Source organism: Suillus subaureus, assembly GCF_016647635.1.
Source record: "Suillus subaureus strain MN1 chromosome Unknown BJ212scaffold_37, whole genome shotgun sequence".
In the NCBI taxonomy this organism is placed as follows: Eukaryota; Fungi; Basidiomycota; class Agaricomycetes; order Boletales; family Suillaceae; genus Suillus; species Suillus subaureus.
In genome coordinates this window covers 153,842-172,944 of record NW_024538593.1, presented here as the reverse complement: position 1 = coordinate 172,944, position 19,103 = coordinate 153,842, and the positions used below count along the sequence as shown (strand labels likewise).

At 49.3% G+C, this 19,103-nt stretch overlaps 7 protein-coding genes across 7 annotated transcripts; 6 read left to right on the top strand and 1 right to left on the bottom strand.

The window, feature by feature from the left end:
• Nucleotides 1–86: 86 nt before the first annotated feature.
• On the top strand, nucleotides 87–1,180 carry BJ212DRAFT_1484899 (P-loop containing nucleoside triphosphate hydrolase protein; the record flags this gene model as incomplete). The annotated part of the gene is made up of 3 exons (XM_041340886.1): nucleotides 87–161; nucleotides 221–1,097; nucleotides 1,143–1,180. 3 exons carry the CDS (start codon nucleotides 87–89, stop codon nucleotides 1,178–1,180), a joined length of 990 nt encoding a protein of 329 aa, XP_041188738.1.
• A 123-nt stretch (nucleotides 1,181–1,303) lies between these two features.
• Nucleotides 1,304–3,538, bottom strand: BJ212DRAFT_1302919 (acyltransferase ChoActase/COT/CPT; the record flags this gene model as incomplete). Its single annotated transcript, XM_041333342.1, has 7 exons — nucleotides 1,304–1,428; nucleotides 1,486–2,521; nucleotides 2,571–2,658; nucleotides 2,710–2,883; nucleotides 2,934–3,090; nucleotides 3,143–3,167; nucleotides 3,215–3,538. 7 exons carry the CDS (start codon nucleotides 3,536–3,538, stop codon nucleotides 1,304–1,306), a joined length of 1,929 nt encoding a protein of 642 aa, XP_041188737.1.
• Nucleotides 3,539–4,538: 1,000 nt separating this feature from the next.
• Nucleotides 4,539–6,496, top strand: BJ212DRAFT_641872 (uncharacterized protein). The gene is made up of 3 exons (XM_041343726.1): nucleotides 4,539–4,777; nucleotides 4,839–4,952; nucleotides 5,029–6,496. The coding sequence occupies exons 1-3, from the start codon at nucleotides 4,731–4,733 to the stop codon at nucleotides 6,092–6,094; spliced, it is 1,227 nt and encodes a 408-aa protein (XP_041188736.1). The 5' UTR covers nucleotides 4,539–4,730; the 3' UTR covers nucleotides 6,095–6,496.
• A 1,360-nt stretch (nucleotides 6,497–7,856) lies between these two features.
• On the top strand, nucleotides 7,857–8,618 carry BJ212DRAFT_641619 (uncharacterized protein). The gene is made up of 3 exons (XM_041343725.1): nucleotides 7,857–7,936; nucleotides 7,991–8,179; nucleotides 8,240–8,618. The coding sequence occupies exons 2-3, from the start codon at nucleotides 8,122–8,124 to the stop codon at nucleotides 8,515–8,517; spliced, it is 336 nt and encodes a 111-aa protein (XP_041188735.1). The 5' UTR covers nucleotides 7,857–7,936; nucleotides 7,991–8,121; the 3' UTR covers nucleotides 8,518–8,618.
• On the top strand, nucleotides 8,619–13,768 carry BJ212DRAFT_641379 (CNH domain-containing protein). Its single transcript, XM_041343724.1, has 13 exons — nucleotides 8,619–8,692; nucleotides 8,742–9,551; nucleotides 9,617–10,698; nucleotides 10,754–10,897; nucleotides 10,948–11,241; nucleotides 11,296–11,565; nucleotides 11,625–11,792; nucleotides 11,849–12,221; nucleotides 12,274–12,426; nucleotides 12,478–12,746; nucleotides 12,795–13,014; nucleotides 13,063–13,146; nucleotides 13,197–13,768. Exons 2-13 carry the CDS (start codon nucleotides 8,768–8,770, stop codon nucleotides 13,583–13,585), a joined length of 4,230 nt encoding a protein of 1,409 aa, XP_041188734.1. The 5' UTR covers nucleotides 8,619–8,692; nucleotides 8,742–8,767; the 3' UTR covers nucleotides 13,586–13,768.
• A 182-nt stretch (nucleotides 13,769–13,950) lies between these two features.
• On the top strand, nucleotides 13,951–15,752 carry BJ212DRAFT_1280365 (carbohydrate esterase family 4 protein; the record flags this gene model as incomplete). The annotated part of the gene is made up of 8 exons (XM_041331550.1): nucleotides 13,951–14,302; nucleotides 14,348–14,386; nucleotides 14,439–14,667; nucleotides 14,771–14,912; nucleotides 14,961–15,168; nucleotides 15,229–15,319; nucleotides 15,371–15,467; nucleotides 15,519–15,752. 8 exons carry the CDS (start codon nucleotides 13,951–13,953, stop codon nucleotides 15,750–15,752), a joined length of 1,392 nt encoding a protein of 463 aa, XP_041188733.1.
• Nucleotides 15,753–16,130: 378 nt separating this feature from the next.
• Nucleotides 16,131–19,067, top strand: BJ212DRAFT_1529828 (Sec1-like protein; the record flags this gene model as incomplete). The annotated part of the gene is made up of 14 exons (XM_041341761.1): nucleotides 16,131–16,161; nucleotides 16,220–16,348; nucleotides 16,403–16,552; nucleotides 16,606–16,695; nucleotides 16,761–16,894; nucleotides 16,951–17,220; nucleotides 17,291–17,433; nucleotides 17,484–17,724; nucleotides 17,784–17,867; nucleotides 17,915–18,003; nucleotides 18,055–18,211; nucleotides 18,262–18,366; nucleotides 18,416–18,686; nucleotides 18,745–19,067. The coding sequence occupies 14 exons, from the start codon at nucleotides 16,131–16,133 to the stop codon at nucleotides 19,065–19,067; spliced, it is 2,217 nt and encodes a 738-aa protein (XP_041188732.1).
• Between the last annotated feature and the right edge of the window lie 36 nt (nucleotides 19,068–19,103).

Sequence of the window (19,103 nt, the reverse complement as noted above, 5' to 3'; positions counted from 1 at the left end):
GTTTTTGAGCGTCCCTATTAGTAATAAATTAATAAGGTCCAAGGTAGATTGGCATTTCTTACACTCGACTTCCAAGCTCTCTCCAGATGCTTGCTGTACAACATTCAGCTGTAGTTTCAGGGCCTCCGTCTGTTCCTTCAAATGCACCAGAACACTGCCCTGTAAGTCCCAACCAGGTCTACTACTTTCCTGACTCATCACTAATTGCACTGGATGGCAGGGCACAGAATCTGAGTTAGCTGGCAAAGCCGATGCCTGCAACGGATGCGCAAATCAAGATATCTGCGCTTCTAACACACCCAAGGGTCCTGACCCAGCACTACCCTTTATTCGCGATCGGATGGCCACCGTGAAGCACAAGATCCTTGTTCTATCCGGCAAGGGCGGTGTCGGGAAATCTACCTTCACTGCCCAGCTTGGTTGGGCATTTGCTGCAGATGAACAGCTACAAACCGGAGTCATGGATGTCGATATCTGTGGACCATCTATATCCACTATCTTTGGCGTTGCCTCAGAGCAAGTGCACTCATCTTCATCGGGCTGGTCTCCTGTTTATGTACAGGATAATCTTGGAATTATGTCTGTCGGCTTCATGCTGCCCTCATCGCGAGACGCCGTCATGTGGCGTGGTCCGAAGAAGAATGGGCTCATTGCGCAGTTCCTTAAAGATGTTGACTGGGGTGATCTTGACTACCTCGTCATCGATACACCTCCTGGCACTTCAGATGAGCATCTTAGTGTCGTTCAGTACTTGAAGGAAAGCGGCATAGATGGTGCCGTGCTCGTGACTACGCCGCAGGAGGTTTCCTTGCAAGATGTTCGGAGAGAAATAGACTTTTGCCGGAAGGTGGGAATACGAGTGCTGGGCCTTGTGGAGAATATGTCAGGTTTCGTTTGTCCTGGGTGCAAGACAGAAAGTCAAATATTCAGACCAACTACTGGGGGTGCGGAAAGACTGGCAAAAGAAACTGGGATTCAACTGCTGGGCAAGGTCCCACTTGACCCACGGATTGGGAAGAGCGCAGATTATGGTGTTAGTTTTTTGGACGAATACCCCGACAGCCCCGCGTCAGATGCATACCTTGATATCATTGACAGTGAGTGCTATTCATCCCTTAGGTATTTTACTCATAAATTTTCAGAGATCAAAAAGATATTGGGAGGTGAACTCGTGCTCTAGTAACTACATATTCCACTCATAGGGGGTTCGCCTCGAAGCACTAACTCTCCACGTCATTGATTTGGACAAACGAAAGCAGACGCCGTTATCCTGTAGAACTCTACAAGCAGCACACAAAAATTCTTACAGCATGGACTTTGGTTGACCAGCGTGCAAATCATACAAATCAACCGCGGCCCTCGCAATCTCATCCGTAAACTCCTGGTTTGGCATCTCCTTTCGTGAGGTGATGGTATATTGCAGCCGGCCTGTGTGTATACGTGTGAGGTTCGGCACACGAACCTGAACTTCCGACTTGAACGTACCATCGTATCCAGTCATATATGCCACCCCAAAGCCCTCCGGTACAACTTCACCCCATCCATACACAGGGAAATGATCCGAGAAAATGGCACTCGTGCTTAGGACCCAGTTTCCAGAGCGTTTGTACAAAGCGTCGTTGTACAGCTCTGGAACTGGCTCGCCTTCTTTCAGGCAGAGTTTCAATCCTGGTTTGCTCGTCAGCATGTAAGACACGTTCCAAGAAAACAAGGGTGACTCGCCCAGCATGTGCCGATCCACTCCTTCTCCGGTCCCTGCTGCCTTCGCCAGTGCAATGTGCGCTTTGGCAGCCGCATCAAAAAGCTGTTTCCGGTCCTCACAGTTGACATGAGGGTCATCCATTGCCGAAACAAAAGCATCCGATTGTGAAGTGACGACCCTGATTGTCTCCGTCCGGCCTTTCCAGTATCTGCGTGTAGTCGCTGCCTCGTACGTCCCCCCTTCCCTGTTCAGCCCACGTGCACGGAGTAAGCGAGCATACGCCAGTTGAATGATCATCTGGGCCCATGAATCAGGGGACACACGAAACGCCTTGATGGCTGCCTTGCCATAGGATGTGAGGTGGTATGATAATGACTGTGAATCGGCAAGCTCGTATGCAGCTTTCGACGCCTTATCGATTGCGGTACGGGTCGTATCGTCTACCACGAAATCTAATGGCTCGGGCTCCGGCGGTGGAATAACAGAGGGCGTCCCGAGGTCAAAAGCAGGATCAGCGAGCCAGTCGAGCACCTCATCGCACATACGGGCAGTAGGCGTGCCGTCCATAGTGGAATGCTCACCCAGGAGGCCAGCACATGCGTTGTCAAAAACGATAAACTCAACAGGTTTGTCGACCCAGCGGTTCTTCAGACCAGGTGCATCCGATGTAGAGGGTGAGAGCGAACCGTGCCAGAGAGAGCGGCTGTGACCAATGGGAGAGGAGGGCGTGTCGGTGTCAAGGGAGATCAAGAAGGCAGAGGAGTGTATTGTACGTAAGATAGATGCGTTATGTGGGTTCGTGGCTAGGTGGGCGTGGTCCTAACATTTTTCAGGGGGTGTCACGAATGATGTGCATGGATAGATGTACCTTGGCCCATACGTCACGGTTTGATGCAGTCAAAACGCCAACTCCTGGGTATTCTTCGGTTGTAGAGTCGTAAATGTGTTGTATCTGTCTGTAGCGAATATTAGGTTTGAGCACATGGAACACAACGGGAGGGACGCACTTCTCTAGCTCAGTCATGCTGAGTATTTGCCCATTTATAATACCTTTGAGTTTCCAGAACCTGTTCCTCCTGACAACAATGATATGGCCTAAATCATCTGCCTGGAAACCCGCGTGAGATACACTCCAGTCGAGACCGTGGAGGCCAGGTATACGACAGCAATCAAACATCCATCTTGATAGGGGGTTGAAGGATGAAAAAAACTTCGATATTCCATCACGTACCGATACGTGTCCATACAGAGCTGACCCTCCTTTGTTCCGTCAGGGCTCACCTGACCACTCAGCAGCTTCTGCCGAAATACGAGGGCTCCACGTGCAAGGCCAGCAGCACGAGCAGCAGGGCTTTGCGAAAGGTGGGCAGGTTGCCCATCGAAGCCATCTGTGTATGAACCGTCAGGGCCGAAGACATGAGGAACTATTATACAGCTCACAATAATATGAAACATTCACCACCACCTGTGCACGTGTTAATATAGTGCCATGCGTAGCGGAACTGGACATACCGGATCTCGATAGCCCAAGTAGCCGAGATTATCCCACCATTCCTCCAGCCAATGTTCGCGTTCATTTGCACGCTGCAGGAGACGAGACTGCAATAAGTTCCCTGGCCCAGCGTGTGATCCGAATGCATCGATCTTCTTAGCAGCATCAGTGAATTCGGCTTCCGAGTGTGCCAACGGCAACAATGACGTCTTCAGTCGATCGAGGGTAGCAGCGAGATTTGGAACTGGCAAACGAGGAAGAGAATCATGCTGGGGTGCGAAGTTGGGTATTGGGGGGGCAGCTACTTTCCAGTCAGCTGGACGTGGCCCGGTGAGAGATGGCATATGTATCTTTCTGAGTAATAACGATCTCCGACGAATTATGAAGGGAGGAAATCTGGCAAGCATTAGGCTGGAATAGTACTGCAACGCAATGCAACTTATTTGAATCTGTCTGAAGCACTGAACAATATCCGAGTCTGATGTACTTCGGCTTAACGATATCACGAGTGTCGCCGCCACGGCTCACGTGTTTGTCGAAAGTTAGCCGGAGCCTTTTATAGTAATAATAAAATCACGTGACCTCAGGCCAGCTTATCCATCAGTTGAACTGATTATGTATGTCCTCGTCCAAACCTCTCTTGGATAGTGCCCGGTTATCAAGAAGCATGCCTTACTTGCAATCAAGTTGAATCCTACTTAGCCTTGACAGGAGGAACAACCGTGACCGTGCATGTCACCTTCCTTTTATTGGTCTGCATATGAGGGACTAACTTGTGGCGCTTCCGATACCTTGTCGTATATTATTACAATCGATGTATGCAGGCCTGAAGCGTTTGGAGGAATTTTCGCCCTCCTCACACCCAGTGTAGGTACTAATACTAGAGGCGTTGTTCATTTGACGCTGGCTCACCATTGATTATCTAAGCTAGCTGAGGCACGAGGCCACCATCTACGCGCAATTAAGCGAAACGCAGCGCCTTCTGCTCCTGCCCACAGCTCGCAGCTTTATCTTATTCCGAGGTTTAGCTACTCACTTCTCAAGTTCTCCTCCCACCACTCCCCGATCAGTGTGCGAACAAAATTTCGATAAACAACATGCCAGTCGTTGTCACCAGCTCGCCATAAAACTAATTTAAACAAACTTTTATCCGACGCTTAGTGTACGCTCCCTAAAATGTTGCTCCCACAGTTGATGATCTCGCCCTTACAGGCCTCACAGCTCATCTTGCGCCATAGGTACATACCCGTGTTTTGGACCGGAAAAGCTCTTCGGGCTTTCGCCCAAAGACCCAACAATTAGTTCCTCCCCCCTCGTATTAGTTCTATCAGTCTTGTTGTAGCGTCGCGCTCTGTCACAAAGTCATAAACATTTTCTTTCGTCAAGGGCCACCATCTTTTGTCGTCGCGGGTCTTTGAAGCGCATAGACTTGTAACAAAGACTGCCAAAGGGTGCACCGGTAAGACATGACTAGGAAACTCCGTGCCGCTCACTTGATTTCATGATGTTAAGCCCTTCTGAGCGTGAGTTTCTATAATGATGGCGAAGCTCGAAACCATTGCCCATCATCAATATTCATTATGGTTCGTGCTACATTCCCTTTGTTCCTTTGATAGTCTCTAGTAATTTCCACCATTCACAAAGCCAAAGCACATTGGACGACTCAAAAAGAAGAAACAATAAACTATATCGGGTCACAGCTGGTGATTCCACACATAATGCAAGCCCACTGCTGTGGATGACGCTGCAATTCATGGGGCGAGTATTAAAGGCGTCCAGCTACCTCCGTCTCTTACTCACACATCATGGAACCTCCTACTCCCATTTCATTTAGATTTAGTGACCTTCCAACTGAGCTCGCCCTCCTTATCTTCAAATATGCAGCGCGACCAAATTTTGCTCAACCTGACACTCACACTCCCAAAAATCCATACTCATCTGCCCTTTCATTATCTTACGTCTCCAAAGTTGTCAGGCGCACCGTGCTGCCTGAACTTCTGTATACAGTATCATTGCCAGAAGCTCGCCACGTAGCAGCTTTCATACTGGCTCTACGTACGCAGAAAAAATACGTCGATCGTGATTTATCTCTTGATTATGCATCTTGCGTGCACAGGATGTGGATCGGAGAGTGTCGGGGACCTTTGCGAGACTCAAATGCTCCCTTCATCACCAACTTTACCCCTTCTGCGGCTGAGCCTGACTCGGAGCCAGATGTCAGCCTGCTAGCTCCGGTGATCCTCGCTGTACCGTCTCTCGCGATCGAATTTGTCAGTCTGGACATTCTTTTAGGTTGCCTCAAATATGTGTGTAACTCCGATGTCGACTTGAATGTTGACCACATAAATTCCCCGCTTCCTTGGAGCACAAAAAGCTTGACGCTATCGGGTAGTATCTCTTTTCGATGGTGGTCCTTCATGGGAACTATCCATGGATATACTTTCCTCACTTCCATCCAACACCTCACCTTACTCTCTTCCGACACATGCTACGAAACACATCAGCACTTCGCTGGCGACTGCGCCAACGACATTGAACCTCAAGACTCTGAACCCTACACAGTGCCTTTTTGGATGGCACGGGCTCCTTTCAAGAAACTTCAGACGTTTTCTAGGCTCATTCCACACAGGGAACAGGTGGTCGCTGAATGTGTCCCCGCGTCTAGTGCAAAGGCAATATGGGTGGAGCTGATCACATTCCCTGCTTCCCTACTACCGGACCATTGGACACTCCAGGAAATCAAGACGTTTATGGAGACTCAGGCCCAGGTGGGATCCATTCCATCTATTCCACTACCAGTGTCCTGTTCTCGCAGGTTGTGTGTACTTTGTCTGGACCGCGAAAAGATTTGGGCATATGGATGTGAGGGCCCCGGGCCACTGGTACAGGCGTCCGCCTGATTATTAAATATATGTACTCCTTCGCAATCGGTTGTCTGATATACTATACACTTGAACACGATCAAAGCTTTTGTTATGGTTCTGACTAGCAGCTGTGGTTGTTCCTTATTTAATGTCTGCTGTGACCAATTCAACAATAAGTACTAGTGGTTTAACTTGTCTCCAATTCCGCATCGGTAAGCGAGCAATTCTCATTAGTCAGGACCTTAACAAATCGTTCATCAGGCTGCGCATGACGTCCATCAGAAGACGGTATCCGCAGCAGATGCGGTTCTTGTTCTTCTTGCGGGTGCTATTTCTTCCGCTAGCACTGAGGATTGATCGATCACCCTGATTATGTGCGCATGCACCTTCGGTTAATGAAGTCAGCCGGCGTTATGGTGTATATGATTGACCAAAACCCACCCGACCCTCTGCCCGACGGTTATAGGCCTTAGCCATGACCAATGTGCGCCCACGCAGATGAGTACCATTCTTCAGATGGGATCAGTTCGTCGTCCTTGTTCTCAAAGTCCTATTATTGGAGCTTTGCGGTCTGATGGTTGAAGACATCCTCTCCGTAATCTGGTAACACATTAGGACTGGACGTCAGCCAAGAGAAGTAGATCCTTTAAGGAGTCATCAGTGATAACTCGCAGCCGTTGATGGGCATGGTCCAAGGCAGCTCAGGCGTTAGTATCGATACGTGTCCCTCTTCAGAATTTGGTATGCGTTATCACATAACATCGTCGGAACGCGTGATTCCTGTCCTTTCTCATTTTCAGATAGTTCCACTACCTCGGTTGCTCGCGATATTTGTGATAGACTACTCACTCAGATATATCCAAGGCAGCTTAGAGACTAGGATTAAAAAATACTTCACAAAATTCATAGTGCAGGAGGGCTATTGAGACCTGAAGGACCTGTGCTGAGCGCTGAGATCTGAGAGCCTGCAGAGGAAATTGACGGGTTTTCCCGACCACTGGGAAATTATCGCTTGGGGATGTCCGCAAACTTAATACCGAGCTTAAGCAAAGTTTAATGTTTGCTTGAATCAAATTGTGGACCGAGTTGCCCTTTTCTTTAGTTGAACTTGCAAGCTACCTTCTCTAAGTTATTCTCGCATACTTGACTACCCTTGCCCTTTTTTTTCCTGTATTCGAGGCAAGTGCTCGTCATGGCTTGAAGTTGTTGTGCAGAAGCCTGTCTCCCCTGACCTTGAATATTAATGGGGTTCGGGGAAAAACTCAGAAAGTTCTAGAACAAGTTGAATTCTCTGGCCCCGAGGAGATGTCATACTCGCTCCCCTTTGAACTCTTTGATTGTCGAGCTCCGAGAGTTCTTATTCAGAACGTAAGTACAAACAATGAAATCGTTTCTACTCGGCCCCGGTTGACTATTATGATTCATGATGAAGAGACTTCCCATAAGCGAAGTCCCTTCTCCCTAATACAACTTGCTAGTCTGAAGTCTCCTTATGGTAGGCAGACCGATACATACATAGTAGAAGGAAGACAGCTGTTCCTTCTTTTACAACTAACCAGGTATGGGGTTCCGGCGGGACTCCTGTGAAGTAACCGAATCCCAGCTTGGCCTGGATCGCCAAGCCTGCGGCGTACTCGGTTTCCGTGACAGTTTGGCAGCATGTGCACTGGCTTGGTGAGTTCCTTGGAATCCAGTGTTTTGCGCAGGGCTTTGTCCGATGGTGTTTCCTTATTTACAAGTTATGCATAACACGGTGGTAGAGCAATAGCAAGTCCAAACTCACAGCATCCGGACACAGGCGAACCTGAGCGAACGAAAGACTTCTGGTTATCCTTGGGCCGTATGGATAGCTAAAGTGTAAAAGCGAAGTTTTTACTGGTGCGTCTATTCCAGGAATAATTCTCTGTCAGACTCGCAAAATGATAATAGCAGATAGTTACCAATTACCAACAGGGAACCCCCTGACCTGCTGATTGTTACGACACGGTCCGAGGAATGTCTGCAAAGACCGAGCCTTGCCGCTATTTAGAATCGGTCGAGCGCTCGTGCTGCAAGATGAAAGTATGGTTCTAATCGCCCTTCGGTTCCTAGTCGTACTATTTCAAAACCCTAGGCCTGGAAGTAAGTAGCTTCCTTCTTAATTCCTTTCTGGAGCAAGTTCTGAGCAACATTTCGTTTGAGGCGGGACCGATTACAACTCAACGACAATGATGAAGGCCCGTCTGTTATGTTGTGGTACAATGAACAATGCGCATGTCAAGCCGCATCTTTTTTTTTTCATACTCCGGTATGTCCATGTGTTTTCTGCGTGTTGGTGTGCTTCGTGCGAGGGTCAGACTGATCCGTGTTGGCCAATGCGAGTGGGAAATCATGTGGAGAATTTGCCCATGACGTTTTCGATGCCCTCTAGCTACGTAACCCAAACCGTATCTCGACTGTATCTTGTATTTCTACATTAAGTACATCAAAGTTGCTGCGGTCGTCGCCGCCATCAACGATCACTACATTGTCTTCGCCGCCGTTGACGCTGAGGAAGAACGTGTGAGCGAATCAGCGGGTGATATCCAAACTTGGTGCAACTACAGGCCGTAAACTGAATCTCTACCACGCAGTCAACGCTAGCACCAGCGACCCGTACGTGACGGTAACTCTCTTGTTTCTCAACTGTCCACGATTGCCCTAGAACATCATTAGTCAGATACGGGCGCGATGGACAGGCCAGCTGGGCCACGCCAGCCAGACAAGCGAAATGAAGCATACGAGTCCATCTTCGGTCGGCCCTCCGCTTCTCACCACCAGGCAGGGCAATATCCTGGCCAGCATGTTGCCCAACAGCTGCAATATGCACAGTCAATACACGGCATGCCTGTGCATGGCGCTCAATACCACAACCAACCATACCCCGCGCACTACCAGCATGACAGGAGGACATCACACTCCCAACCTCAAAATTACTATCCAAATCACTTACCGCAACACCCTCAGCAGCACCTGCAGTCTCCATACAGGCAGTCATATCCACATACAGCCGTATCCCAGCAACAACTGCCTGCACACCACCATGCACAGTACACCCGTCCACACACTCTGGCGCCTCCCATGATCCATGGTCGAACTAGATCTGTGGTCAGTTCACCCCATGCTGCTGGTATAATCTCACCGCTACCAGACGATCCCCCCGATGAGTCCCTCGAGGCTCTTACGAGAGCAGGCCTCACTCCTGCACAGGCTTATCAGGCTCAAGTTTACCGTAATAGGCCTACCCATCAACAGCAACCCAATGGGCAGCCCGATTCCACAAGGGAACCCTCTTTGAACGGCAACCATCATCGTGTCTCTAACGACGTACCCCGTCTGGGCGTCAATCTTGACCTCGAGGATACTCGCTTCAATATCGATTTTGGCACTGATGATCAACAAGGCCCAGAAGGGTCCACAAGCGAATTGCCATGGGCCATTCCGGACACAGGTGCAGATGCAAGAGAATATACACGTGGGTTCCACTATCCCATATCTGATCCCATTGCACAATGAGCTCATAATGTCCCCCTTCCAAAGCGATGGCTCCCTTCCCAAAGGCACAGCAATATCGACAAGCAAGCCCTCTTTCCATCGCATCTGATCAGAGCAATTCATCTGCCAGTTCCCGACCACAACCCCTTCAGCTCGACACTACTCTCATGTCCACTCGTAATTCTCTCATCAGTACTTCCCCTGCTTCATCCTCCCGTCTCGACCATGCTGCCGCTTCCAAGAGTCGTCGATCATCGGACTCTGTCCGTACGATGCCTGGTACTGCCTTTCGTCGTGACCGCGCTCCACAAGACCGATCTATGTCCATGTCAGCTGCTTCGGGCAGCGTCCGCACTATGATCGATCGCGGCTCTCGTGCCCCGAACCCATTTATGGCTGAGGGTCGCAACAGCCCCACCACCTCCGCACGACTACCTCGCCGAGCACCTATCGTATACCCTGCACTCCTCTCTCGCGTCGCGGAGGCTTTCCGTGAACGTATCAACCTCCAGGATCGTCTTAAGGATGGTCTTACATACAAGGATGCCTTCGACGGTCGTGAGGCGGTTGACAAGATCTCATATATAATCAAGACTACTGACCGCAATCTCGCACTACTTCTTGGTCGTGCCCTCGACGCACAAAAGTTCTTCCATGATGTCACCTATGACCATCGGCTCAGGGATAGCGCTGCAGAGCTGTACCAGTTCCGCACGCATTTGAGCCCATTCGTAAGCGGTGAGCTGCCGACAAACTATGGGGACAGGGATGATGATGGTGATTTGAAACCGGAGCGGCCATCGCCTCGTCCTCAAGATTGTGGATCGGGGCCTTTTGGACAGGGATCGAACGATTCGCATGCTGACACACAGGAGAAGGACGCTTCACCTATTGTTGAGATACCTGACCCGCATGGGCCCCAGGATTCAGAGAGTATCGATGAGATGCCCCTTCCTTCGGGCGTTTTCACGCTTCTTACGGACTGCTACTCGCCGACGTGTACGCGAGATCACCTGTGCTATAGTATTGCGTGCCCTAGGAGGCTTGAGCAGCAGTCGCGGCTAAACATGAAGCCACAGCCTGGGCTTAAGAAGCAGATATCGAGGGAGAGCTTAGGTGACTTTGTGGTGCGTGTGACATAGTCATCCTTTCTTCAGCGTTGATTATATTCCCTCTGGGCAGGAACCTGGTACGCTATGGATACACTCCGTCCCGCAAGAGGTCGTTAACAGTGTCTCCGACGCTGAGAAAAGGCGACAGGAAGCTATTAACGAAGTTATATACACGGAACGTGATTTTGTCCGTGACATGGAATACCTTTGCGATGTGCGTCTTCGTACATTATACTATCCGTCGTGGATTAATTTTTGGCACAGGTCTGGATAAATGGGCTGAAAGACAGTGACATCATCCCCGCTGAACGTCGTGCGGACTTTGTCACACAGGTCTTCTGGAATATCCACGAAATAATCGCAGTAAATACCCGCCTTCGAGATGCGCTCAACAAGCGACAAAAGTCGTACGCTGTTGTAGAGCGCATTGGAGACATCCTCCTTGATTCTGTGCCGCACTTCGCGCCCTTCGTAAGCTACGGTGCTCACCAATTGTATGGCAAGTATGAGTTCGAAAAGGAGAAGAGCTCCAATCCAGCGTTCGCACAGTTTGTGGAAGTGAGTCGGCTTTTCCATCATGATTCTTCCTGGTGATTGATACGGTTCTTTTAGACTACGGAAAGATTGCCGGAGTCGCGCAAGCTTGAGCTCAATGGATACTTGACGAAGCCGACCACACGATTAGCTCGTTATCCGCTGCTTCTGGAGGCGGTGTTGAAGCAAACACCTGACGACAACCCAGATAAACAAACGCTTGCGCAGGTGGTCATCATGGTCCGCGAGTTCCTAGGGAAGGTGAACGTAGAGACAGGCAAGACAGAGAACCGCTTCAACCTCCTACAACTCGACCAGCAACTCGTGTACAGGCCAGGGGAGCAAGTGGTATGTGTCCACTTCGTCATCATGATACCTTGAGATGTTTTACTGACGATGTTCGATAGGACCTGAAGCTGCAGGATCCTGGTCGTGAACTAGTATACAAGGGTGCCCTGAATAAGAGAGGTGGTGGGCAAGGAGACAGCGGGGACTTGCTTGTGTACCTCTTTGACCACGCTCTACTGATGGTGAAGCAGAAGAGTAAACACGAGCAATTCAAGGTCTATCGACGAGTAGGTGCTTGAATCCCACTGTGAATGCCTGCTTCTCACCCTTATCCGCACCGCAGCCGATACCTCTCGAGCTCCTCTTCGTGCACGTCACAGATGAATCCAATAACTCCCATCGTCCTGCTAACGCTCGCCAGGGGCATAAAACCCTCACGAAGAAAAACAGTTTCAACCGTGGTACACCGTATGCGCCTGCCATTCCAATTAAGGTCGATGGCAAAAGCGGATTTGCTATTACATTCATACATCTGGGGCGCAAGTACTACCAGATGACGCTTTGGGCGAGCACATTTGTAAGCCACCGCAAGTGGGTCGAGACCATCACAAAGCAACAGGAGTCTCTCCGTGAGCGGAGTGCAGTGTTTGAGACAATCACTTTGTGCGAGGGCTTCTTCCTCGGGCAGAATAGGGTGAATTGCGCTGCGCCGTTTGGTGAGTAATTCTGGTGCATACTCCGGTAGAAGAATGTTAATGAGATTGGTAGCATACGGAAGGAGAATCGTCTATGGGACGGATGACGGAATCTATCTGTCGGATTTGAATCATTCAAACAGAGACCCGGTCAAAGTGCTGGCTCTGCTGGATGTTTCCCAAGTTGATGTCCTGGAAGAGTTTCAATTGCTCATAGTACTTTCCGGTCAGTCTTCATTATTTCCGAGTAGCATTTTATTTACAGGTTTTACTCTAGAACGACAAGTCATTACATTCCCGTTAGACGCTCTCGACCCCATGGACCCGATGTCTGGCTTGAAGCGGGCGAAGAAGATATCGTCGCACACAACGTTCTTCAAGGCTGGCATTTGCCTAGGAAAAGTCCTCGTCTGTATCGTCAAATCGAGTCCGCTATCTAGTACGATTAAGACATTGGAGCCGATTGACCAGAACATTCGCGGAAGGAGTAAACCAACGTTCCGTAAGATTTTGCAGGGCGGGAATGATACGTTAAAGGCGTTCCGAGTAAGTCTTCTCATGTGTATGGTGTTCAAGTGGTTCATTTCGCCATAGGAATTTTATATTCCCGTGGAGTCGAGTTCAATCCACTTCTTGAAAACGAAACTCTGCGTGGGGTGCACGAAAGGGTTCGAGATTGTCGACCTCGAGAGTCTTGATACACAGGGGCTCCTAGATCCGGCCGACGCCTCCCTCGACTTTGTACGGAAAAGAGAAAATCTTCGGCCGATGGCTATCTATCGGGTAGACAATGAGTTTCTGCTTTGTTATGACGGCAAGTCAGAAACATCTCTCTTCCGGCAAATGACTCATCCGCCCGTAGAATTCGCGTTCTATGTGAATAAAAATGGCTGGCGGTCCCGACAAGACTTCATGGTACACTGGGAGGGCTCGCCTACTGGCTTTGGTACGTCCAGGCGCCAGGTACGTTGGGCTAGCGCTAATGTAGTTATTCAGCCCTTCGTTTTCCGTATGTTTTAGCGTTTGAACCCACGTTCGTGGAAATACGACACGTCGAAACGGGTCTCATGTCGCAAGTCATTCAGGGGAACAACCTCCGTCTTTTATTCGCTGACATGCCACCGTCGGCGACGCATCTAGGTAATGCACAGCAAAACCAATACTACGGGCAGCAAGGATATAGTCCATATCAGCATCCGACTCCGTCAGTTTATGGACAAGGATATGGTTCACCCGCCCATTCCCCTCAGTCTCAGCATGCACGCTACATACCGTCGGGGCGCGACGAGATCTTGATGGTCTCTGACGACCGTGTGTTAACACTGCGAATGACTGTGGGATCACATGTTACTTGTGATACGGCGTCGTTAGCGTCATCGCGATGACTGTAGGTATTTTTGTTTTGCGCACGTTATGATATTCAAATGTGTTATATGAGTATCATTTGCTATGATTTTGTCTGTTAATTCGTGATACTACTAGTACCCTCATCATAGCATATATTTCTATTGCATTTGTGTAGTTGTTCGACCAATAACGTTTGGTAGCTCGATATACAGCATCTCGAACCGAGAATAGCGTTTCCAGGAACACCATTACCATTTTTAGATATCGTGTGATCGGGTATCCAAATTTGGCATGTAGCCGGTTTAATTTGTTGATGTTTTTTTCTATTTCTCCATCGCGTTTCAAGTTCCAAGACCATCATCTGTCCTGTCACTCTTTTTGTCTTGGCTAGGCCCATTCCGACATGCAGCTGCAAGCCATCGTCACTCTTTTATCCCTTCTCGGTGCTGCTAATGCCACCCCCGAACATCACATTCGTCTCGGAAAGAGACAGAATGCTGGCGCTGTCGTTGCCAGTAGTTCGAGTTCCTCATCATCTGGTGCCCCGACAACGAGCTTTACATCGGCTACATTGACCTCGAATTCACCCGTTCCGACTACACCTGTTGGCACCACTATTCCACCACTTGTTAATATCACTTCGGGCATGGCGACCCCTTCGACCGTCCCCCTCTCTGCTACATATTCCGCAGGCGCTACACCTTTAATTTCCGGTGCTCCGGTTTTGCCTACGCCATGTAAGCTTTCTTACCGATGTATTTATCTGGTGCTGACAATATTGTACATAGTCGTATTCCAAGCTGCAAGCTGGCCTACTCAGGACCAGATTGCACCTACTAGTGCGTGTTGTAAAAAATTCTGATGGTTACGAAACCTAATATCATTACGCAGATTCGTCGGAGGTCTCCCAATGGATGGAAGAACTCGATGGTTTCAATATCCCCGATATCACTCCGACTGTAGATGGCACCTGCGCCAACGACCCGGCTGCCGCCGCGCAAGCTGCTAGTCGTGGTTGGTGGACTTGCGGTGGCTTTACCCGTGTTACTGATATCACTGCTTGTCCGAGCAAGCTGACATGGGGTGTCAGTTTTGACGATGGTCCAGGTTTCTACAGTATGTATATTTTTCTAGCATTGTACATTAATCAAGGCTGATGTTTTTGAACAGCTCAGTATGTTATTTTTGACATTCTCGACTGTAATTTTCTCATTGATTGACAGGGAGCTTCTTGACTACTTGGCTTCTAAGAAGTTAACCTCGACGTTCTTCGTTATTGGTTCTCGTATCGTCGAGCGTCCCCAGGTTCTTGTCGAGGAGTATATGGCTGGGCACGAAATCGCTGTCCACACCTGGTCGCATCGCGTACGTGTGATCAAATTAATCTTGCGTCTATAATTAATTGTGCAATAGCCTCTTACCATGCTTACTACCGCACAAGTCGTAGCTGAGCTTGGTTGGGCACGTAAAGCTATCAAGGACGTCATTGGTGTTACTCCCACATTGATGCGTCCCCCTTACGGTGACATTGACGATCGTGTTCGTGCCATTTCCCTGGCAATGGGTATGGTCCCCGTCATCTGGACTAGCACTGGTACTGGTGCAACTTTTGATACCAACGGTCAGCTATCTCAATTTTACGTTTGGGTTTCGAATTTAAATTTATCTTAATCGACAATAGACTGGAAGGTTCCTGGCGGTGTGGTTACAGGTCCTCAGTCCTTCGCCACTTTTGAGTCTATTCTAACTAACGCAACTATGCTGAACACTGGGTAGGTGGAGTTCGAATTGTCCGCGTTTGACTTTACTCATTTCTTTCCTAGATTTGTTGTTCTTGAGCACGACTTATACGCACAAACCGTTGATCTTGCCATTGGCTACACGCTGCCTGCTGCTATGAACTTTACCCCCGCACTTACTGTTCGTAATTTCCCTGATGTGCGTACAATTGTCTGACTCCCCGTTATGTAGTTCGACTCGATTGGTCACTGCAATGGCATCCCAAGCACGAACCTGTACCGCGAGAGCAATACAAACACGAGCTTTCCCTACCCGAACAGCACTAGTGGTGACTCGTCCGTCCCCAGCGGCTCAGGCGGGCAGGGTAACAGCACCAAGACTTCTGGTGCTCTATCGGATGTCATAATGCCTATATCTATGGTTGTCGCTTCATTATTGGCTGCTGGCGGCTCCCTCCTTATGTGATCTGACGGATATATCATTTACGCAAGCTTGATACTAATCTAGACGATGACGGACGCACAGCAGCTGTATATATATATTTCGCCCCTCGTGGACAAGTATGTTTTTGTGGATGCTGCTCTATCTATGCTGCTTTCAAATACCCCGTTTTTTCTGTTCAATATGTTGTAATCTTGTGTGAGGTTTGAGTTTGGGACAGAGGGCTTTGCAGAGAACAATAAATTGCTTCGGCGTACGTCTGAGTATACTCCCTGACATGAACTGCAAGGGATCGTACGGGTCAAGTGCTGGCGATAAACATGTCACTTACGGTGATAGCCGATAATAAGGCTTGGAAGACAGTTAAGTTACGCGTTGTACCACTACCAGCCATATCAATTCATGGCCTCACTCATCACCGCTGTTCGCTCAAGTATGCGCGCTGCTTTCTTATAAGCCAGCGAGCGCTAATGTACATATCACAATTGCAGAATTGCTTCAAGCCATCAGATCCGTGAACCCCCCTGGACGATGGAAGATCCTTGTGGTGGACGAACACTCACAGAAGCTGCTAGGCTCAGTTCTCAAGCAGTTCGATATCCTTGAGGAGAATGTTACCTGTGAGCCCTTGTCAGTTGAATAATCCAATTAGCACTGACAGCTATATGGGTCAGTGATTGAGTCGATATCCAGTCACCGGGAACCCCAACAGTTTGAGGCAGTGTATCTACTCATGCCGACTACGCAGAATGTCAAACGCATCATCAAAGACTTTAGTGACGGCCGCCAGCAATATCTTGGGGCTCATTTATTCTTCGTCGATGGTACGCTTTCTCATCTGTCAGCTGCATCGGCTGAGGACGGGCGTGTGCTTTAGGGTTATCGGAAGCCTTGTTCGAGCACTTGACGACGTCCCCTGCTGAACCGCACCTGAAAGGCCTGCAGGATTTATTTGTCAACTTTTGGGGTGAGTTTCGCGCGGAGGCCACTCACGACGAAGCTTGATGTTGATTAGGATGCCTCCGTATGTAGCGACCGAGGCGCAAACTTTCTCTCTTCAGTCACCAGGCCTGTTCTTTAATACTTATAGCCCACCGCGAAATGAGGCTGCGTTCAAGTCAGCGCGATCGAAGCTTGAGGAGGAGTTGCGGTTCGTTAGCAAGACTGTGCGCATTCAAATGCAGGTGTTTGGAGCCATGTTCGTGACCTCTGTTATTTGCAGATAGCAAACGTCTGCATCACCCTCAACGAGTTCCCGTACGTTCGGTACTACATGCCAACTCACCACACTCCCCTTGGTCCCCTCAAGCCCAACGACCAAACGCGCGCCCCTCCGCCTCCTGAAGGCAGTGGTCGATGGCGAACCAATCTAGCTCGCGGAGACGCTGCACGCGCGTACGAGGTTGCTGACACGGATTTCGTTACAAAGTTGCTTGCGTTCATGATCCAGCAGAACCTAGACGAGTACAAGCGGATTAATCCGGAGTTCCCTGTGAGTGCTCAACTCAGGTGACCTGTCGACTTCGAATGGCTTGTTAAATTATTGTGATTGATGACGCTAGAAAGCTTCTGATCCTCCCCGACCCCGCGGCACTCTCATAATCACAGACCGATCTATGGATACCATCGCACCTTTCATTCACGAGTTCACATATCAGGCTATGTGTAATGATCTGCTGCAGATAGACGACGGCACGAAATACATGTCTGTCTGCGTGTGCTAGCGCGAAAGTTCACTGACAGCTTTACCCGTAGGTACAAGTTTCAGTCATCGGTCGGATCTTATGAGGACAAGATCGCCACTCTTTCCGATGCCGACTCCGTATGGACCACTGTCCGCCACATGCATATGCGTGAAGCGATCGACAAACTCATGGCAGATTTTAACAAGTTCATGGAAGAGAATGCAGGGTTCAAGGGGGAGGGTGCTGCCAGTCTTAATGACATGAAGGATATGCTTGCAAGTTTGCCTCAGTATCAAGAGCAGAGAGAAAAGGTGAGTGTTTGCGTATGCCTGCCCGTATCGACGATACTAATCTGGTGGTGACATTCAAGTTCTCGTTGCATCTGAACATGGCGCAGGATTGTATGAACCTGTTTGAGAAGCATAAACTACCGCTGGCAGCCAACGTTGAGCAGGTAGCTGTGATACATTCTTTCGATGGACAAAGCTAACGCATATCCAGTGTTGCGCTACTGGACTCACCGCAGAGGGGAAGACACCGAAGACTCTTGTTGAGGAAATGGTGCCTTTGCTGGATAGTCAAGAGGTCATGTTAGCATTCATATAACCCTTCTGGGCAGCTGACCTGATAGTCTTGCATAGAAATTCCAACAAAGTGCGCATGGTCGCGCTTTACATCCAACACCGTGATGGTGTTCCAGGCGAGGATCTCCGACGATTGTATCAACATGCACGGCTGAGCATGGCTGATCAGGACGCCGTCAATTCGTTGGTCTATCTTGGTGTTCGCATAAGCAGAGTACGCGCGTGGCAAGTGTAATCCATTATCTCACTCATGGTTGCGCCCAGGGACCTTCGGACAAGGATACAAAGAAGAAACTCAAGCAGAAGACATGCAGTGACGACGAGTATGAGCTCTCACGGTACCGACCTCTGCTTCGGACAGTCATAGAAGTACGGGCACTCTTGCATCTCACTGCTCTGTGCTGAATACCATCCCCAGGAACACTCCGCCAGCAAATTAGACCCCACGCTCTTCCCCTACGTCAAAGATTCCCCGACAGTTCTGTCGCCGGCTGCAAGTCTTAAACAGACAACACCCCAAACCACGTCCCTACGCAGTGCGAAGCCTAGCTGGCACAAGGCTGTTCGACCGAATGTTCTTGCGGAGAGCAAGCAGCGTGTTATCGTGTTTGTAGTCGGCGGGATGACATACTCGGAGATTCGAGAAGCATACTCGTTGTCGACGTCGCTAAACAAGGATATCTACATAGGTATGTCATTTGCTCCCATTAGGAGCACTCAAGGTCGCTGAAAGCTTGTTATCTGTAGGCTCGACGCACGCTATTACGCCCCGTAATTTCATTGATGACTTGAAAGTCATTGAAATTGCGGGGGTCGGCTCACGTGCTGTGCCAAACGGTGTCTCGTTGGCAGAAGCACATCACTCATACCAAGAGTATTATGATGAGAAATACTTCACACCAGACCCTCCTACACCTCAACGCCCCGCACTCCCTGTGCCGAAAGATTCGAAACTTTTCGCCGGCAAGCTTGTGAAGACACCGTCGTCTACATCATCGGCATCGCTGGTCGGCTCGGGTACGGTAGAAAAGGAAGAGAAGAAGAAAAAGAAGGGACTTTTCCGTTTCTGATTCTTATCATACCTCTCCTGCTTAACCAGTTTTCCG

Coding starts and splice junctions, on each gene's coding strand:
- BJ212DRAFT_641619 (XM_041343725.1), top strand. CDS start 8,122: ATGGTTCTAATCGCCCTTCGGTTCCTAGTCGTACTATTTCAAAACCCT. Junction 8,180..8,239: donor TCAAAACCCTAGGCCTGGAA/GTAAGTAGCTTC, acceptor ATTTCGTTTGAG/GCGGGACCGATTACAACTCA.
- BJ212DRAFT_641872 (XM_041343726.1), top strand. CDS start 4,731: ATGATGGCGAAGCTCGAAACCATTGCCCATCATCAATATTCATTATG. Junction 4,778..4,838: donor CATCATCAATATTCATTATG/GTTCGTGCTACA, acceptor CCATTCACAAAG/CCAAAGCACATTGGACGACT. Junction 4,953..5,028: donor ATGACGCTGCAATTCATGGG/GCGAGTATTAAA, acceptor CATTTCATTTAG/ATTTAGTGACCTTCCAACTG.
- BJ212DRAFT_641379 (XM_041343724.1), top strand. CDS start 8,768: ATGGACAGGCCAGCTGGGCCACGCCAGCCAGACAAGCGAAATGAAGCA. Junction 10,898..10,947: donor ACATGGAATACCTTTGCGAT/GTGCGTCTTCGT, acceptor TTTTTGGCACAG/GTCTGGATAAATGGGCTGAA. Junction 12,222..12,273: donor GAATTGCGCTGCGCCGTTTG/GTGAGTAATTCT, acceptor TGAGATTGGTAG/CATACGGAAGGAGAATCGTC.